We start from the raw sequence: 19,913 nt of genomic DNA, 5'->3' as shown, positions 1-19,913 counted from the left end.
TCTCTCTCTCTCTCTCTCTCTCTCTCTCTCTCTCTCTCTCTCCCTCCTTCTCCCTTCTCCCTTCTCCCTTCTCCCTTCTCCCCTCTCCCCTCTCTCCCCTCTCTCCCCTCTCTCCCCTCTCTCCCCTCTTCCTTCTCCCCTCTCTTCCCCCTCCCCCTCCCCTCTCCCCTCTTCCCTCTCCCCCCTCTCCCTTTTCTCCCCTCTCCCTTTTCCCCTCTCTCCCCTCTCCCTTTTCCCCTCTCTCCCCTCTTCCTTCTCCCCTCTCCCCCCTCTCTCCGTGTGTGTGTGTGTATGTGTATGTAATACATGTGTGAGAGGGGTGTGCATATGTGGAAATCAGAGGAAGACAGTGAATATCATATCTCTTACACACTCTGCCTTGTTTCTTGGAACAGGATCTCTCACTGAACCCAAAGCTCAGTTTCAGCTAGGCTAGCTGGTCAGTGAGCTCCTGGGCTCTGCCTGTCTCTGTCCCCCAGCCCTGAGGTTTGAGGCGTGTGTAGCCGTGCTTGGCTTTCTTATGTAGGTGTTGGGGATTTCAACTAACTTTTCATACTTAAATAGCAAGTGCTGTTACCCACTGAGCGGCCTCTCTCGCCTACTTTTTAAAATCTTTTATTTATCTATTTATTTGTTTATTTATTTCACACTCCAGATTGTATTCCCCTCCCAGTCTACCCTCTGACTGTTCCACATTCCATACCTCCTCCCTGCCCCCATCTCCACGAGGTTGTCCCCCCACACCCCCACCCCACCTACCCCACCAGGCCTCTCCACTCCCTGGGACCTCTAATCTCTTGAGGGTTAGGTGCATCCTGACAGTCCTCTGCTGTATGTGTGATGGGGGCCTCATGTGTCAGGTGGAGTATGCTGCCTTTTTGGTGGTCACGTGTCTTAGAGATCTTTGGAGTCCAGGTTAATTGAAACTGCTGGTCCTTCTACAGGCTCGCCCCCCTCCTCAGCTTCTTCCAGCTTTCCCCTAATACAACCACAGGGGTCAGCAGCTTCTGTCCATGGGTTGGGTGCAAATATCTGCATCTGACTCTTTCAGCTGCTTGTTGGGTCTTTCGGAGGGCAGTCATGATAGGTCCCTTTTTGTGAGCGCTCCATAGCCTCAGTAATATTGTCAGGTCTTGGGACCTTCTCTTGAGCTGGATCCCACTTTGGACCTGTTGCTGGACCTTCTTTTCCTCAGGCTCCTCTCCATTTCCATCCCTGCAGTTCTTTCAGACAGGAACAATTGTGGGTCAGAGTTTTGACTGTGGGATGGTCCCGTCTACTTTCATAAGTACGTTCTAAGCAAGAAACCATCCAATAGTCATTCCAAGTTAAAGCTGTTTTCCCAGGGCCTCTGCGAGAAGGAGGTCACAGTGACCAGAGCCTGCTTCCTGACTACTGTTATGCTGAGTCACTGTTTGCTGTCCTCCAGGAGTTAACATTTACATAAAGAGGCAAATACACGAAGACTCTACTAATCTTACTGATAGTAGTAACACTTACTGGATGTGTGATTGAAGTACCTTAGGATGAAGGGGAAGATGAAGGACTCTGAGCCAAGACACGGATGTTTGCATCTTTTCCTTCTTTTTTTCTTTCTTTTTATTGGTTATTCTATTTATTTACAGTTCAAATGATATCCCCCTTCCCAGTTTCCCCTCCACAAGCCCCTATCCCCTCCTCCCCCCCTGCTTCTATGAAGGTGCTCCTCCACCCACCCACCCACTCCTGCCTAGTGTTCCCCTCTCCTGGGTCATCAAGTCTCCACAGGGCCAAGGGGCTTTTCTCCCAGTGATGCCATATAAGGTAATCCTATGCTACACATCCAACTGGAGCCATGGGTACCCCCTGTGTACTCTTTGGTTGGTGGTTTAGCCCCTGGGATCTTTGGGGGGTCTGGTTGATTGATATTATTGTTCTTCCTATGGGGTTACAAACCCCTTCAGCTCCTACAGCTCTTGCCCTAACTTCTCCATTGGGGTCCCCATACTCAGTCCAATGTTTGGCTGTGTACATCTGCATCTGTATTGGTCAAGCTCTGGCAGAGCCTCTCAGGGGACAGCTATACCAGGCTCCTGTCAGCAAGCACTTCTTGGTATCAGCAATAGTGTCAGGGTTTGGTATCTGCAGATGGGATGGATCCTTAGGTGAGGCAGTCTCTGGATGGCCTTTCTTTTGGTCTGTGTTCCACTCTTGCATTTACTTTTGACAGGAGGAATTGTGGATTAATATTTTTGAGGAGAATGCCTCATCTCTCCACTGGGGATTGTGCCTATCCACTGGATATGGTCTCTACAGTTTCTATCTCCCCTTTGGGTATTTTGGCTAATGTCTTCTCTGTTGGGTCCTGGGAACTTCTTGGGTCCCAGGCATCTGGGACTTTCTAGGGGCTACCCGCAGTTCCCTCTCCCCCACTGCCACACACCTACTTTCAAGTTTCTGACCCTCTGTACTTTTCCCCCATCTCCTTCCATATCTGAACTGGATACCCTTTTTTCCTTCCCCTCCTCTTATGTATGCTCTTTTGTGACTGGGTTACCTCACTCAGGATGACATTTTCTAGTTCTATCCATTTGCCTCAGAATTTCATGAAGTCATTGTTTTTAATAGCTGAGTAAATGTATCACATTTTCTGTATTCATTTTTCCTTCGAGGGACATTCGGGTTGTTTCCAGCTTCTTATTAGCTCAGTGATCACTGGTGTTACATAGCCCAGATTTCCCTCTTTCTAATCTATAACATCTCCGAATTTTACACGAGTTATGCACGTGAAGTACTTGGAATAGTACTTGAATCACAGAGATGGAGTCACGGCTGCCAGGCCTAGTGCTGTTATGGCCTGAGTTAATCCTCATATGATTCCAAGAAGACTTTTCCAGGGGAGTAAACTGAGTCCTGGGGTGGTTTAGTTACTCATCGAGTCACATAGGGTGGAGAGGAAGAGTAGGCAGAGAGAAGTCTGGACAGCTCCGAGGTGTTAACAGTGAATGTTCCTGCTTTAGAATATCCCACAGCCTCAGAGGCTGCCGCACTGTGATGTAGATTGTACAGTTCATTCAGGAGTTGAGTATAATAATAAATAAATATAATTGTAAGTATAAATATAATTAACATATAAATATATCAAAACATAATATGCTTATATAATATATAAATATAGCCTATAAATGTATAACTATATAATAACATAAATAATAAATAAATATAAATATTATAATATATAATATATAAATATAATTTATAGATGTATAAATAAATATATAAAGATACAATAACATAAGTAATAAATACATATAAGCCGGGCGGTGGTGGCGCACACCTTTAATCCCAGCACTTGGGAGGCAGAGGCAGGCGGATTTCTGAGTTCGAGGCCAGCCTGGTCTACAGAGTGAGTTCCAGGACAGCCAGGGCTCAGAGAGAAACCCTGTCGCAAAAAACCAAAATAAATAAATAAATAAATAAATAAATAAATAAAGTAAATGTGATTGGATGGGAGTAAGTGGTAAGGCTGGGTGGAAACTTTCCCAAAAAGAATGCCATGAGACAGATGGTTGTGCCTGGCTTGTGTATGTCAAGAACCAGAGAAGGTACTGGGCCACCTGAGCAGGTGACACAGGGTGTTAGAACCATGAGAGAGAGCGGTGGCTTTGCAAGAAACTTTCTTCATCCTGACTTGGCTTGAAAGTGGACACAATGAGTAGACACGGGTGGGACCATGATCACAGAGAACGACCTCAGTCATCTGGACTCTGGGATGCAAACAAAGTCCACCCAAACAAAACTAAGACAGATGAGTTTTCTCACGAAACCCACAGCTGGGGACTGGTGCACGTGTGGGCAAGTGCACGTGTGTAGGCAGGGCACGTGTGTGGTGTTATTAGTGGGGATCAAGGACAGATCCACTTTGACAATTATTTCTGTTTTTTTTTTTTTAATTTTCTTATTTATATGAGTACACTTCATGAGCCACAGTGTGGTTGCTGGGAATTGAACTCAGAACCTTTGGAAGAGCAGTCGGTGCTCTTAACCACTAAGCCATCCCTCCAGTCCCTTATTTCTGTTTTTTTTTTTTAACACATTTTAAAAAGATGTATGTGTATAGTGTTTTGTTTGCATGTGTGTCTATGCCTGGTGCCTGAGGAGACCAGAAGAGGGTATTGTGTCTCCAGGAACTGGAGTTGCAGGCGATGAGTGGTCAGACCTGGGTGCTAGGAACCAAACTCAAGTCCTAGAGAGAGTTTCCAGTGCTTTTAATTACTGAGCCACCTCTCCAGACCCTGTTTTGGCATTTCTTGTATATGGAACTGTGGATCTGCATCTAGAACACATTGTGGGAATCGAATGGGCACCCTGAGAGGGGGATGTGGGAGCAGGTGGGACTAGGTGAGAAAGATGCTCTGTGAAAATCACACCTGAACTTGTCCTGGGAGGATGGGAGGAACACATTTGAAGGTAGGAGGGTTTGGGAGGTGGGTGACAGTGAAGAGCACCGGCCTGCAGGGACTGTAACAGGACAGTCTGCAAGAGCTACTTAGAATAATGTCAGGAGAGACCTTGGAAACCTGGTGGGGAACGCGTACTTTCTTTAGAGGCTGAGAGTGAGCCCTTACATACTGGTTTTAAAAGTGACACGGAATAAAGCTATGAGAATTAAATCAGAAAGCTTAAGTCAATGTTGCTCTATCTGACCAGAGAAGATGCTATGGATGGTGTTTCTCTGGCAGTTTACTAGAGAGGAAATGCTAAGTGGTCAGGACCGTGAACTGCAGTGGGAATTCCAAGGAAGAAAGGAGGAACACGTAAGCATAAAAGTATTTTTCATTCTCTTAAATTAATAGTCATCTCTGAGGCCTATTGCCTTAGTCTCCTAACATAAGCCTAGTCCTGGAAGCTTGTAGTCTCTGTACAATCTAATCTAGCTGAGAATGTTTTCAGCCTCTGATACTTGCTGCTGAATAAGCTCACTCCTTCCTAGTTCCTTCTGAACTCTGGCTGGCTGGTTCAACTCAACTGTTCTGGCTCAAACTCCTCTCCTAGTTGACTTTTTCACTCTGGTTTTCCTCTTGACCCCTGAATTTCTCTGCGTGGCCTCAACTCCAGAAGTCTTTCCTCATCTTCTAGCTCCTTCTCATTCTCTGGTTCGGTCTGTCTTTATCTGTGTCTAGCTTGTTCTCTCTTCAGTTTGTCTCTGTACAACTCTCCCGGTAACACTGCCCCCTCCCTCCACTCTGGCCCGCTCTACTTTCCCTCTCAACTCTACTGCACTGCTCTCCGTGAACTCTATCCTGTACTGTCCTCCCTTCCTCCTGTGCTGTCTGTCTCTCAAGTAGCTTCCCTTTCCTCTCTCTCCTTGTGAGAGTTGGACATATCCTATTCTGCCAGGTCTTTGTCTGATTTGTCTGCCACTCAATTAGACATCACTTTCAAACACGAGTGCTTCCTTCTACACACTAACTTTCCTTCATTGTCTGGGATTAAGGGTGTGTGCTGAGGGCGTGTGGGCATTCCAGCCGGAGGGATTAAAGGCGTGTGCTAAGGGCCGAGTCACACCCTAGCTAGAAACGGCTTCAAATGTCTCCTATAACACTTAAGGGCAGAAGCAGGTGGGAGCTGGCTTGCTGACACCCAGGCCAATGGGAGGGAAGCCCATAACTCAACTTTACTCTCAAGGTTTCTGTCCTGGAAGGTTGAAAAGAGGAAGGGTGTTAATATTAGAAAGGGGCATTTGGGGTGTGTAAGGGGATCTGGGGAAAGTTGGGGAGACTTTGGTTTTAGATCTATATTGCATCTTGTCTGTCATTGATGAATGTTGTTTTGGTCAAGGTCTTAAAGTGCTTACAAGGACAAAATGGGGGTGTCACTAATGGTTAAGGCAGTATAACTCATTCTGGCCTTTTAATATCTAGCTGGACATGGGTTTGACATTTATCACAATGATTCCAGGGAAGAAGATGAATGAAGGGCCAGGTTGGCCTTAACAGGGCCTAGTAGATGTTTGAGGTGAATCCTAAGCAAAGATTGTCTAAATGTTTTCAGTGGAAGACCCAGCTGGTTACCAACATAGGGACTCTTTCTAAGCAACTTGTACCCCCCCCCTTTTAAAGATCTATTTATTTTATATACTGTTGCTGTCTTTAGACACACCAGAAGAGGACATCAGATCTCATTAAAGATGGTTATGAGCCACCATGTGGTTGTTGGGAATCAAACTCAGGACCTCTAGAAGGGCAGTCAGCGCTCTTAACCGCTGAGCCATCTCTCCAGCCTGCTGTAAACCCTTATTAAAAACAAAAATTTGCCTGGTATGGTGTTGAAAGCCATTGAACCACAGCACTCAGGAGGCAGAGGCCGGCAGACCTCTGAACTTGTTACTAGACTGGTCTATGTAGTGAGTACAGCCCCCATCCCCACGAAAAGGAAGGGAGGGAGGGAGGAAGGAAGGAAGGAAGGAAGGAAGGAAGGAAGGAAGGAAAGAACGGGGCTGGGGGCTGGGATGTGGATCAGTTGTAAGTTTGTCTGGAATGCCAAAGGCTTAGCTTTGGTTCCCAGTACCACGCCTGTAATCTCACCGTGTGGGGGTGAGTGCAGGAGGATTAGGAATTCAAGATTACCTTTGACTACAAATTAAATTCAAGGCCAGTGTGAACCACATGAGACCATGTCTCTAAATAAATAATAAATAAAACTAATAACCAAAACGTTGTCAACTAGTTAAAAAAAAAAAGCTAAAAGCATGGTGTGTGTATAACACTCATAAATGCGTCAGACATAATTGCTAACTCCCCGTTTAGAGCCTTGGCCTGAGGGAGCCCCGCCCTTCATGCCCAGCCCTTTGATCTGCTGCCAAGTATCCCAAGCAGCTCTGGGCCGGGCAATTGGGAGGGACGTTTTAGATGAATCATTCCGAGGCAGGCCAGAGAGTGAAAGAGCAGAGTCACCCAGGTGGCTGGGCTCTGGAACCAGCCTCTCTTTGCTTATGGAGTCTTTGACTTTGCAGGACCTGTGGGCTGGGCCGCTTTCTCCTCTGCTCTGCTCTGTCCTCTCTGCCTTGGCTGTGGTCTCATCCTCTTTACCCGTGGTGATTGGGTATCTGCTTACACTTTTAAAGGAAGACTCTGGCCCGTGAACAGGAAGCACAGGAGACCTGTTGGGCCTGTGATAGCTGCAGATTAAGGTGTTGAGAACATGCATCGATTCGGGGACTAGAGAGATAGCTCAGCACTTAAGAGCACTTGCTGCATTTCCAGAGGACTGGGATTCAGTTCCCAGCACCCAACACCCAGCACCCATGTCAGGCCACTCACAACTGTCTGTAACTCCAGTTCCAGAGAACCCAATGCCCTGTTCTGGCCCCGGAAATCACCTGCTCTCTTATGCACTGACCCTCCCCACTCTCTCTCTCTCTCTCTCTCTCTCTCTCTCTCTCTCTCTCTCTCTCTCTCTCACACACACACACACACACACACACACACACACACAACATATATATATATATATATATGTCTCTCTATATACATATATACATGATTAAAAATAATAGTAAAATTGTTCTGGGCAGTGGTGGCACACGCCTTTAATCCCAGCACTTGGGAGGCAGAAGCAGGCAGATTTCTGAGATCGAGGCCAGCCTGGTCTGCAGAGTGAGTTCCAGGACAGCCAGAGCTATACAGAGAAACCCTGTCTCAAAAAAACAACAAAAAAAGTAAAATTGTAACAACAATAAAGAACATAGACTTCAAATGAGAACATTGAGTTAACGCCGCAGTTCTATAAAATAATCCCGGTTGGTTTCAGTTCTATGTAAAACCGCTCTCTTCCTGTGGAATAAACTGGCGGTAGGGTCTGGACCTAGGGAACCTGGTTTGTATTTATCAGTCCCTGAGACTCAGTCCGTTCTGGGAACCCCGAGATAGCCAGCATCCCTGGGCTGCTCTGAGACTGTCACCAAGTTCTGTCAGGAAGCTCTGTCTCCTCCACCTTTCTCTGTCATCCCACTCAAGATGGAAGCTAGGCGGGTTAGGGGAGGGCTGTGTTTCCCTTTCTGGGATGGAGGGGGCAGAGACCAGAGTTCTGGGATTGCATTCATCACCCTGGCTCTCCACAGGACTCTTCTTCCCCTTTGCAGGCCTCCCACCAGTGGGACAGACCTGGAGGATCTCCAGTGGGGAGTGTCTGTGAGGGGCTTTGCTTACAGCGGTCTGTTTGGGGGAATCTGAGTGGAACCCTAAGAAGTGTATCTGCTGTTACTCTGAATTGAAGGGAGACATTATATGGCTTTATTTAAGAGAGGGGTAAAAATATATGCTAATGAAGACAAAGACAGAGAGGGAGAGAGACCTGTGCTCCCGGTGTTTGGAGTGACGACTTTTTGAACTTATGAAGAGAAACCTTTGTACGCTTCTATTTTCAGAAAGAGTGTGAATAGCTTTGTTCTGGAGGGAGTAAAGAGCAGACTCCCTCCCTCCCTCCCTCCCTCCCTCCCTCCCTCCCTCCCTCCCTCCCTTCCCCCCTCTCTCCTTCCCTCCCTCAGTCACCTCTCTCTCTCTCTCTCTCTCTTTGGTTTTTCGAGACAGGGTTTCTTTGTGTAGCCCTGGCTGTCCTGGAACTCACTCTGTAGACCAGGCTGGCCTCGAACTCAGAAATCCGCCTGCCTCTGCCTCCCAAGTGCTGGGATTAAAGGCGTGCGCCACCACCGCCCGGCACCCTTCACCCTCTCTCAAGCCAGTTGGGTAGCCACAACAGTCTTCTAATAGGTGTTGGCTGTTAGACCCAGAGTCCTCCCTTCATTAGCCCCGTGGGTACCTGCTCAGCATTGTAGACGACATTCTGCTTACAGATAAGGATTTCACTCCTCAGGCTGAAGATGAAAGCTCTGAGGATGCTGGCTCAGGTGTTCAGAGTCTAAAATCCATGCCTTTAACCACTACCTGTAGGTCACTGTGTGGATTTGACCAAAGGGCGATTGTTGCGTAGGGTAAACCATTAGCCATGGCCATTAGAACATGGCTGTGAGCTATGAAGCGTTGTGTGAGAACCAAATGTACTGTGGGGGATGCGTATCTCAGTGGAAAGTCCCCACAGGATGTCCCAAAGGGCCCGGGCAGTTGGGCTTGGTGGCTTGTGTCTGTAATCACAGCACTCAAGAGGCTGAGGCAGGAGGATCATTGTAGTAGGCCTGTGCTGTATGAGTTCCAGCAGGTCACCCTGAGCTGCTGAGTAAGAGGTTATCTCAAAAAAAAAAAAAAAAAAGGTTAAAAGGCCAGATCATATATTTTTGATGAGTTAGGGAAATGAAATGAGCCCATACATTCAACTGAAATATAATGAGAAATATGTAACAAAAATTACAACAGTTTTGAACTGTAAAACATTAATTCATTTTTTTCTATGTTACTAAAACACTGATTTTTTTTTCATGTTTTTTTAAGAACATGGCTTCAGCCGTCTGAGGTATAACCTGTCCCTACCTAAGTCTCTTGTGTGCTCATAAGACTGATTCTGTCCTGCTTTTCCTCCTGACTTCTGAAACTTAAGCAGAAGTTCTAGGTGGACCCCAGGGTCTCAGGTGTGCCGGGCTCTGAGCTGTACTTCACTGCCTGGACCCTCTTGACCACTGACTGAGCACTTCTCGGGTAGAGTTCAGCCCCTTTGTGCCTACCCTTTGCTGAGATCCTGTTCTTTGCCCCTGCCCTCAAGTGTGGCATCATACTTCAGGCTAAGGCCCTGGTGGCAGGCAGAAACGGGAGTGTGTCACTTCCTCTTGTCCCTGAGGATCTAAGCCAGTCCCATGATGCCCCTCCTGAGAACAGGCTTTTGAGCCAGTTTTGCTGTCTACACTGATTTCCCTGCGATTCACATCCTGGCTTCGGGGTGGGACTGGAGACAAACGCTTTTCTCCCTACCACACAGCTAAGATTGGGAGTTTGTGGGCTTGCTAAAAATGCCAGCGAATAGTCACTACAGCAGCTCATGTCTGTCTGAATGCTGCATTTTAACTCAGAACATAAAAATGTGCATTGTTTTTCTATTCTAGACCTAAAAGGCCTTTTATTCATCATCATTATCTCCATTCGTCATTATTGTCATTATTAGTATGTGCATGTGGTGTACATGGGTCATTTGTGGAGGTCAGAGTATGAATTTATGTGGGACTCGGGTCACCAGGCTCACACGGCAAGCGTCTTTGTCCTTTAGCTGCTTAAAGGCCTTTTCTTTAGGTAGACCACACAAACCAGAGTGTGTGAAATCACCTCTTTCCAGCTTGCTTCGTTCCTTCCTTCAGGTCTCAGGTAGTCAGGGTTGGCCTTGAACTCTGATCTTCCCACGTCTCGCTCCTGAGTGTAACAGCCGCCCGCCACACCTAACAGGACATCTTTCTTATATAATCACATGTGGGTTTCTTTCGTTAAAGAGAAGAGCCAGGTCTGTGAAATGACCGTGGCTGTAATACTTTTTCTAATCTCCTAGAGCCGTGCCGCCCACATGCCTTGCTCCAAAGCACTGAACCTAATTTTTGTGGTAATTATAGCTCCCTATGTCATCGGCTCGTGTTCTTCAAAATTAAATCACATAATTAGAGTGACAGATATAACAGCTATGAGAAGGTTTGGGAGAAACACAGCTGTCTCTCAGTGACACTCAGTTCACTGCAGAAGCAGCCAGCCTCCCCCAAGCTGGGGTGTTCTATCTTCTCAGTGAAGGTGGCAGGCAGGTATCCATGTGCCCCTGGGCAGAGAGGACAATCCTTATGTGTGAGTGTAGTGATGTTACAGGTTGGGACTGGTTTCCAGACCTACGGTCTGAACCACATCCTCTCCTAACCCATTCCCAGAGAAGCCTTGTGTCTACCCATTTCTATGAACTGATGGATTTAGGGTTTGGGCCTGGCTGCCTAGACATGCTGAGCTAGGCTATATTCCAAATTCGGCCAGACTATCAACGTTCAGAATCTTTTAAACATTCCTCAAACATTAAACGTGTCTTCTCCTTCATCAGCCTCACAGTGAGTGAGCAGGAGCATCCTGCCTGTTTTCATGTAGGAACAAGTTGACCTGTCCCTGAAACCTCTTCAAATCTTGGAAAAAGCCTGGCTGGGTGATGCCCGCCTGGAGGCTGTCTAAAGCAGAGCTTAACTTCTGCTCTAGTGCCACCAAGTGGTGAGTTTGGAAGTGGCACTCCCTGAGAAGAAGATGGCCGTCATAGAACAGATAAGGATAAAACTGAACCCTCAAGGGGATTTGGGGGCAGTGACGGTACTCTTTGTGATACTCAGTGATGGGTGCATAGCCCTAAGCAGTTACGATGACATATAGGATACCAAGAGTGAGCCCAAGTGTCAGCACGGACTCTGGGTGATAGCGACAGTGTGTGTTCCCTGCTCTGGTTGGGGAGGTGCGGATCTGGGGTGGCGGTCTGGGGAGTATATAGGCAAACTGCCGCATGTTTTGTTCACTTTTTACAGCTCTATAAGTAATTTATTAATAATAAACACTCTTCTACTTTACATAATTTCCCTCCTAGACTCCGCTGTTGCGGGGAGGAGTAAGATAGGGTAGAGACTTGTCCTAGCTTCGTTACTGTTGCTGTGATAAAATATCCTGGCGGAAAGTGGAGAGCACATTTATTTGAGCTCACAGTTCACGGCTACAGTCCATCGTAGCAGGGCAGTCATGGTGACAGGAACTGAAGTCATTTCTCATCTACAGCCAATGTGTACACACTTACCACCCATCTCGGTTTCTCTACACTTAACGTAATCCAGGACTCAAACTCGGGGATTGGTGCTGCACGGTTTCCGGCTGGGTCTTCTCCCATCAGTTAACACGTCTACAGGGCCAATCTTCTCTACACAGTCTCTCACTGAGATTGTGTCAACATGACAAACCACTTCTCACAGATGCCCTCTGTAGAGGCCGGCTCGATTCACAGAGGGCTGGTCATGCCTTTCAGAAACGCCACACTCCAGCATCCGGGTCCTCGGAAACTCCACCAGCATCCGGGTCCTCAGCTTTGTAAACATAAGGGGCCTACTATTTGTTCAATGACTACGGAGGTGGTTCATTTTCTAGGAGTAGATTGTGTTCACGAACCTTTAAGCAACCCTTGTTGAAGCGCGTGCTCGTATACACTCGATTAGACGCATGTATGTAATACCGGGATAAAACATACGTGTGATAAGAGAGCAGTTTACTGTCTGCTCTGTGGGAAATATTGTTTTGAAAACAAAGAATGCTGGGTAGGCGGCAGGGAGACACTGTGGCGGTACTGGTGTGTGCGCTGTGTGTTGTTTGGAGCAGACTGAAGTAGAGCGATGTGGGCATGTGTGCACTGCTTGTTTACCAGCTCTGTTAGGATGTGACAAGGCTTGAGTGTGGCGTGTGCACTCGTGTGTGTTGTTCACCTGCTGGTACCATCGGCTAAGCCTGACTTCCCTGCTTTATGGATGTGACTCTGGGCTGAGAACTGTCCCACTGCTGGCCAGTGCCGATGACAGACTGACCTATTCTTTCTCACTGGACACTGTTTTTGGAACTGTGCTCAGAGCAGCTGAGAATCCTTTCTCCCCAGGGACATGTAGTAACTGGCGAGGCCAGTGCTGTGAGCTTGTAGGTGTAGTCTCACTGTTCTGGAAAGTTGCTCGGTCACTGACTCACATCCGGGCACCATCTCAACACCATTTATGGTTTCTTTCCTTTCAGAGACGTAGTCTCTTCATCCTGTGGTAACTTTCAGATGAAAACTTGGATTTTGGAGATTCTGACCCTAGATTTAGGTTAAAATGAATGTGTGGATTCTTAATCACGTTGACCTAGACACCCAGAAGAAAACAGAACATGGGAGAAGATGCAAACTGGTCTAGGGTTCTTATCAAGAACCCACTCACATGCACCTCTGGTGTCTGCACAGACCTCTCTGCCTGCTCGAATTCAGCAGCAGGTTCTGCAGGCCCTCTCTGACTGCAGGCTCGGCTGTCTTCTTGGTGGTAGAGCCCCCTCTGCCCTAAGCTGCAGCTGCAGAGAGAGCACAGCCAGAGATACTTGGACACATTCGCAGAGGTTATGCATTGGTAGCCTGTGCTTATTTAGATTCTGATTTTATTTTTGTCAGTGTGCTATTTTTAAAGGATTGAGCTTAATGGCTTAAACTGGAAAAAAAATCAGGAAATTCATACAAACCTCTTGAGTATCCAGTTTCTTTGCCAAACAGTGAATCTGGCTAAGCAGGGCCTGTATTCCCACAGGGCCTGTGTTATTGGAGAGGTCTAGATGGGGCACACCCCTTCCAATTACCCGCTCTCCCCTCTCCCTGGGTTGTGTTGCTACTTAGGATTAATGCCTTGGAAAACCACACTTGGTGCTTTGCAAAAGAAAAACCAAGACAAAGTGTAGGCAAAGCCAGGCCCAGGACAGCAGTGGCCTCTCTTGGACGGTCCCTGGAGACTGTGGGAGTTCCTTCTTTGGAAATGCCCCAGCTTTTCTTCTGGGCCTCACTCTGTGGAGTCTCCTTTGAAGCCATTCTTCCAGCTTCTGGCTGCTATGGGGCTGCTGTTAAGTGAAGAGTAAAGAGTTTGGGATCACGTGATATGATGTTAGCACTCTCCCTGCCTCAGCCTTTCAAGTGCTGGGATTAGTCATGAGCCACCGTGCCTGGCAAGACGTGGTTTTGAATTCCAGCTGCACTGGCTTTAATTTCCTTATTTGTAAGACTGGGTTGCTAACAGCAGGCCTCACAGGTCTGTGGTAGGTGGAATTTTGTCTGCAAAGCATCGAGTTCCAGTACTTCTTTTCTATCAAGCTTCTCTCTCCCCCATCTTCATGAAAGAGATGAAGTCCCCGTGAGATTTCCTGGCAGCTTTCTGAACCACTCACACTCCTTTGCTCTGAGAATAAAACCAACTGCTGTTGTTCCTTTTGTGAGGCTTCCAGCCCCTCCCACCTGATGCTTTCTTCTTGTAGATCTGACTGCCCACAGATGTGGGAATAATGGAAGCCAGGTGGACTGGTTGTGTTTCCAGGAACTCTGTAAGAAGACACATCCCTTATCAAATCTGCTGTAATTGCGTATTGTTTTCTATCGGAAATTCCCCGGTTCTCATAACTTCTGTTGGGATCCTTTCTGAGCTCATGCCTTTCCTACTCACGTGTGTTTTTTTTTATTTTTTATTTTTTATTTTTTTTACAGAAATAGGACCAAGGTCGAAAGCCGGAAAGACATCGACAGAAAAAATTGGTACTGCAAGAGGGACCCTTCGTCTGAGATCGAAAGGCCCCGCGACCGTAGAGGAGCTGGTATGTTACTTCATTTCATCCCCATTCTCTTTGGAAATGTACAGGTCTGCACGTTTATTGGAGCTGGAGATAGAGCTAACGTAGTCATAACAGGTTAAAAGCTCTCGGGCGCAAAACGCTTGCTCTGAATTCATTTCCTCCTCCTGCAACGTGAAAATCACCGAGGAAATACACCAGAGCTTGAGAAGAGAGGCTGTGGGTCAGCCCTCGCTCCTGCGGATCACTTGTCTAGACTTGTCTGTGGCCATTTGGATTATCTAAAACTTGAAAGGACTCAACCCAGGCCGAGTCAGGAGCAATGCGCTTATGGAGACTGTTATAATGAAAGATTATAGTCGTGACATTCAATCTCCTAAGATAAATATTTCCTAGTCGTCTCTGGCTCTTCTTGTTCATGCTCTGCATTCTTGCCAGCAAAACCTTGTAGGTCCAGCTCTGTGATATGCCAGACTCTAACCCCGGGCCCGGCCCCCCCCCCCCCCACCCGCCCGTCTCCTCCGGATGCACTGAGACCTCAAGCTCCCTTGTCCTATCCTAAAGGCTGCTGTCAATTCCCTTTTCCTTCTGTGCTGGGCATGGCAGCCAGGTTTACCCTTTCAAGATGCAAGCGGGGACAGGCATGTGTGTGTGTGGGGTGTCCCAGGCTGGGCTTTTCTATGTCCCTGAGAATAAAAGTTAAGACTTAGTGACCCCCTATTTCTACCCTGATCTCATCTACCACCACCTACCCCGACTGCCCTGTCCAGGCAGGCCCCGTCCCCGCCCAAGCAGGCTCCGCCCCACCCAGAAGGCTCCGCCCCCACCCAGGCAGGCTCCTCCCCCATCCCTCCTCTCTGTCCCCACCTGCTTTCCTGTTTCCTTTGCCCAGGACGTTAGGTCCACTGTTACTGCTGCTGGTACCTTCCTCATGATTTTGCCTGTATGTCACCTTCTCTATGTTATCTTTTCTGAAAATCTGGCACAAGTTGCAATTCTTTCTGCCTTTCCCTCTTTTTAACCTTAATTAATTAATTAATTAATTAATTTTTACAAAGCACCAAATACTGCTGGATTTATATCGTTATTTTGTTTAAATTTCACACATTTTCAGTTCATAGTCTTGGTCACTTAGAACAGAATCTCAGGTGTCGTAGGAACTCAAGCGTTTTCAGCATTAATGAATTAATTATGGATTTATTTTAGGTTGAGAAAAGCAAGGGTTTCACATATTGACTGGGTCAACGCAAAGGTCAGCGTCAGAGTGGAAAATGCCAGAAGGTGGAGGGAAAGAGAAGACGGAAGACCGCAGCATGGGCTGTAGCGGGCAGAGATCCGAGGGGGCGGGGCAGAGGCCGGTCTACCCTCTGCAGCGAGGGCAGCAGTGGTGATAAAGTAAAGGAAAGCACCCGAGGCTTGCGGCTCCTGAGAGCAGAGCCCAGGCCGGTGTGTGTGTGTGTGTGTGTGTGTGTGTGTGTGTGTGTGCGCGCGCGTGTGCGTGTGCGTGTGTGTGTGGTATGGTGGGTGGCGGGGGAGGGTGTCACAGTCTGTATGTGTGAATGCTGCCCTCTGAGCCCCAGGCACCGAGTCCTTCTAGTCTGTGTGTGAATGCTACCCTCAGATCCCAGGTTTGCAGAACAGAGGATGAGTCAGGTGACTAGTTAGGATGCTGTTTACAGAGTGGTCCCCAGAGCTTGTTGGATGACAGGGGTCCAGGGTGAGTGAAGGGCTGGTTTGATAGAGCAAATATTTAAAGAACCAGAGTGAGTCACTCAGGATGCCGCGTGCTTCGAGGAACTTAGAGGAGGATGGTGAGTTAGGGATTCAGTCCATCATGCCGGGGAAAGCTCGGCGGCAGGAGCTTGAACAGCGGCTCGTGAAGCAGAGAGAGATGAACTCGGGTGCTCTCCTCACTTTCTCCAATTTGTTCTGGGACCCCAATTCATTAAACAGAGCTGCTCACGGTTGGAGTAGGTCTTCCTATGTCAGTTAACCTGATCACGTGATGCCCTGACAGGGATTCGCAGAGATGTGCTCCTACAGGGACTCCACATTTCATCAGGTTGAGAGTTAAGATTAGCCAGCACAGTCAAGCGGTGGTGGCGCACACCTTTAATCCCAGCACTTGGGAGGTAGAGGCAGGCGGATTTCTGAGTTCGAGAGTTCGAGGCTAGCCTGGTCTACAGAATGAGTTCCAGGACAGCCAGGGCTACACAGAGAAACCCTGTTTCGAAACAAAACAAAACAAAACAAAACAAAACAAAACAAAACAAAACAAAACAAAACAAAACAGGTTAGCCAGCATAGAGGCAAATGCAGCTGCGAGACGCAGTAGAGAGCCAAAGCGTTTGAAAGTGACCCGTGATGAGTTCTGTGTGGAACAGCAGGGCGGGAGCATCTGGCCCAGTCCTTACCTTTTCCTTTGCTCATTACACTGCCTGGTGTCCTGCTGAGCACTGCCACTGTCCCCTGAATCACTGAAGGAGCCCGGTGGAAGGCAGGGATCTGTGATAGAAGGTAGTCAGGGGGTGGGAGCTTACAGTGAGCCGTGGGAGAACGCTCTCCGGACTTTCTGTTGGACGCTGTGAGGGAAAATGAACAGCCTTGCGGTAGTGTGCAGAAGAAGCAGGCTGTGCCGGACACCTTCATGTCCCGTGGTGTGAACATCACCCCCGACAGTTAACACAATTAACGGGTGTCTGCTAAGCACCCTGTTCTACAGGGTGCTTGTAGGCCTCAATGAAAGGAGGGTAGCCTGTGGTCTACCTGGGGAACTAAGAAGTTATTCAAATAGAAACATTAAAAATCCACAGATTTGCATAGTCTGTTTAATTAAATAGGTCAATTAAAACGAGCTCATAATGAAGAGAAGCTAGTTTGATGCTAATATTAAATTGGTGCAAATAGCCTGCAATCAAGTGTCTGAGGATTTAGAGAACTTTACAGGATCTGAAACAATCTCCCTTCTGACCTGGCACAAATGCAGGAAGCTGACCATAATGCCCCACTCCCAGGGCTCATTGTTTATTCATTGCATTTGCTGAGCCTGGCAGTCTGGGCACCAAGAATGAATAACGGCCCTTTTCCTCCCTTAAAGAGAGACAGAAAGGCATTAACAGAAGCCATTAGGAACCAGGGGTTAGGGCTGGAGAACAGTTCAGGACATTCAGTGTCACATTGAAGAGGCTCTCAGGGACAAGGCAAGACAAGAAAGCCACAAGCAGTTCCCTCCAGAAGTGGGAGATGCATTATGAAACAACCATGGGGTTTGGGAAGGTGCACACTGCCTGAGAGACCTGAGAGCCACTGCAACAGCAAGTGCCTCTGGGTGGTGAGGAGGCTGGAGGAAGAGAAGGGGCAAGGTCGTGAAAGGCTCTGTGGTAATTGTGTAGGCAGCAACACTGTCAATTGTGTGTTTTAGAATTCCTTGGCTCTGGGGGATGCCCTGTTGAACAGGATGGATTTGAGAGGGAATGGCAGGAAAGGAAATTAGGAAACCTCTGCTTGAAGGAAAGATGGGGACCCAAGCGGACAGAATGTGACTGGAAAGAGCCAGGGGATCAAGAGCTGTTTGAGAAGGCAGTGGCCAGATACTGGTGACATTTGTATCTGAGGAGCACTGCTGCTTGTTGTCACTGCTTACGCTGGGGCCAGGGAGAAGCAAAGGTTAATATCAGAGTTAGCTGATGTAGTAGTCACTGTTCTATTGCTGTGAAGAGAGACTACGGCCAGGGTGTGGTGTCTTTATAGAAGAGTTTATTAAGCTTACCGTTTCAGAGTCCATGACCATCACAGGAGGGCATGACAGCAGGCACGCATGCATGGCACTGTAGAAGTAGCTGAGAGATTACACCTGATGGAGAATCAGGAGGCAGGGGAGGGGGCTGCACACACACTAACTGGAGATGGTGTGTGCCTGTGACATCTCAAAGCCCGCCCCCAGAGACACACCTCTAATCCTTCACAAACAGTTCCACCAAGTGCAGACCAAACACATTCAAATGTGTGAGCCTATGGGGACCATTCTCACTCAAACCACCAACCACACTTGGTGTAGCCACAGCCTAACAGACAATTAAAAACCATTTCATTGAAGCAGGAGCAATCTGTGCTGTCATTTGCTTTTCTTAAGTTTTAGTTCCTATAGATGAAGTTTTGAGGAGGCTGGGGTGTAACTCAGTGGTAGGGTGCTTATCTGCAATTTACAGCCTTGGCTTTAATCCCCACAAGGAAGTACACTCATGCTAACACTTTCCCACGCATGTGCACACACATACACTTTATACACCCTCACCTACATACATAAACAGGTGTACACACTTGCACTCACACATACACATAGAAACACACACACACACATATACTCAACTGCATAGTATTTGCACTGACACATACATATTCACACACCAACTCATGTACTCTATACGCATACTCTCACACATATTCACACTGACGCATACAAAGTCACACACCAACTCATGTACTCTATACGCATACCCTCACACATATTCACACTGACGCATACATATTCACACACCAACTCATGTACTCTTACACATACTCTCACACATTCACATACAACATATATCAATCTACTCGCACATTCCACACAGCTATCCACACACAAATATACTCACATGCAATTACACTCAAATGCACATTCACACAATGACACTATACACTCACAATACTTATACACATACACCCATACACAGAGACACACTCCGTATACTTGACACACAAACACTCCACACACATGTATACACACAGAAGTACTGATGTACACTCAATTGCAGGCATACTCATACTTCACATAAACTCTTACACATTTACCTACATGTCTACACTACACACACACACTTGCATATACTAATGCACATACATTCACACAATGACACCGACACATACAGACTGACATACATATACCCGCCTAGTATACATGTGTACACAATGCATACTCCATACATACATATTCATATACATACACAGTTTGAGCACACACTCTCACACACATACACAAGTGCACACACACATTCTCATATACATGTACACATTCATAAAACACACAGATGCACACACTCATACACACATTCACATACACTTACTTTATACACAAACATTCTACATACATACACACAAAAATTCACACGTTCACAGATTTGTACACACGCATACACTCACATTTCTCTCTGCATGCACACACTACATACATACCATCTCACAATTCACAGTCAAATATTACACACATGCACACAAAAGCTCCCTCATTCACATACACACACTTACACAAATACATAGACCCACACTCTTCACACATATGCACAGTCACACATAATGCACTGGCACTTCCTCATGTACACACTCACACACACTGATGATCCCTGCAGGGGGGGTGGACACTGGAGGCTGCGTTGTGCTTGCTAGCTGAATCAGGAAGCTCCAGGTTCAGAGACAGACCCTGACTCAAAAACTATAAGGAAGAGCAATTGAGGAGAGTACTGTATGTCAGCCTCTGACCTCCACACAGGTATACCGCACATGTACACATACATGAAACACATATAGACACACGGACACACGGATACACACACTGATGCACACAGACATACAGATACACAGATATACAGACATACACAGACATACAGATACACA

General features: G+C 47.2%; 1 protein-coding gene across 1 annotated transcript in view; it reads left to right on the top strand.

The window, feature by feature from the left end:
- Positions 1–19,913, top strand: part of Gipc2 (GIPC PDZ domain containing family member 2) — an 81,365-nt gene that overhangs the window by 50,657 nt on the left and 10,795 nt on the right. Inside the window, exon 4 of the mRNA XM_028754326.1 lies at positions 14,179–14,285. Within this exon, the coding sequence (XP_028610159.1) occupies positions 14,179–14,285 (107 nt within the window). The remainder of the gene's footprint in view (positions 1–14,178; positions 14,286–19,913) is intronic.

Source organism: Grammomys surdaster, unplaced genomic scaffold (assembly GCF_004785775.1).
Source record: "Grammomys surdaster isolate TR1022 unplaced genomic scaffold, NIH_TR_1.0 125996, whole genome shotgun sequence".
NCBI classification, from domain to species: Eukaryota; Metazoa; Chordata; class Mammalia; order Rodentia; family Muridae; genus Grammomys; species Grammomys surdaster.
The sequence above is the reverse complement of the archived record's forward strand: the minus strand, read 5'-3'. Positions and strand labels throughout refer to the sequence as shown.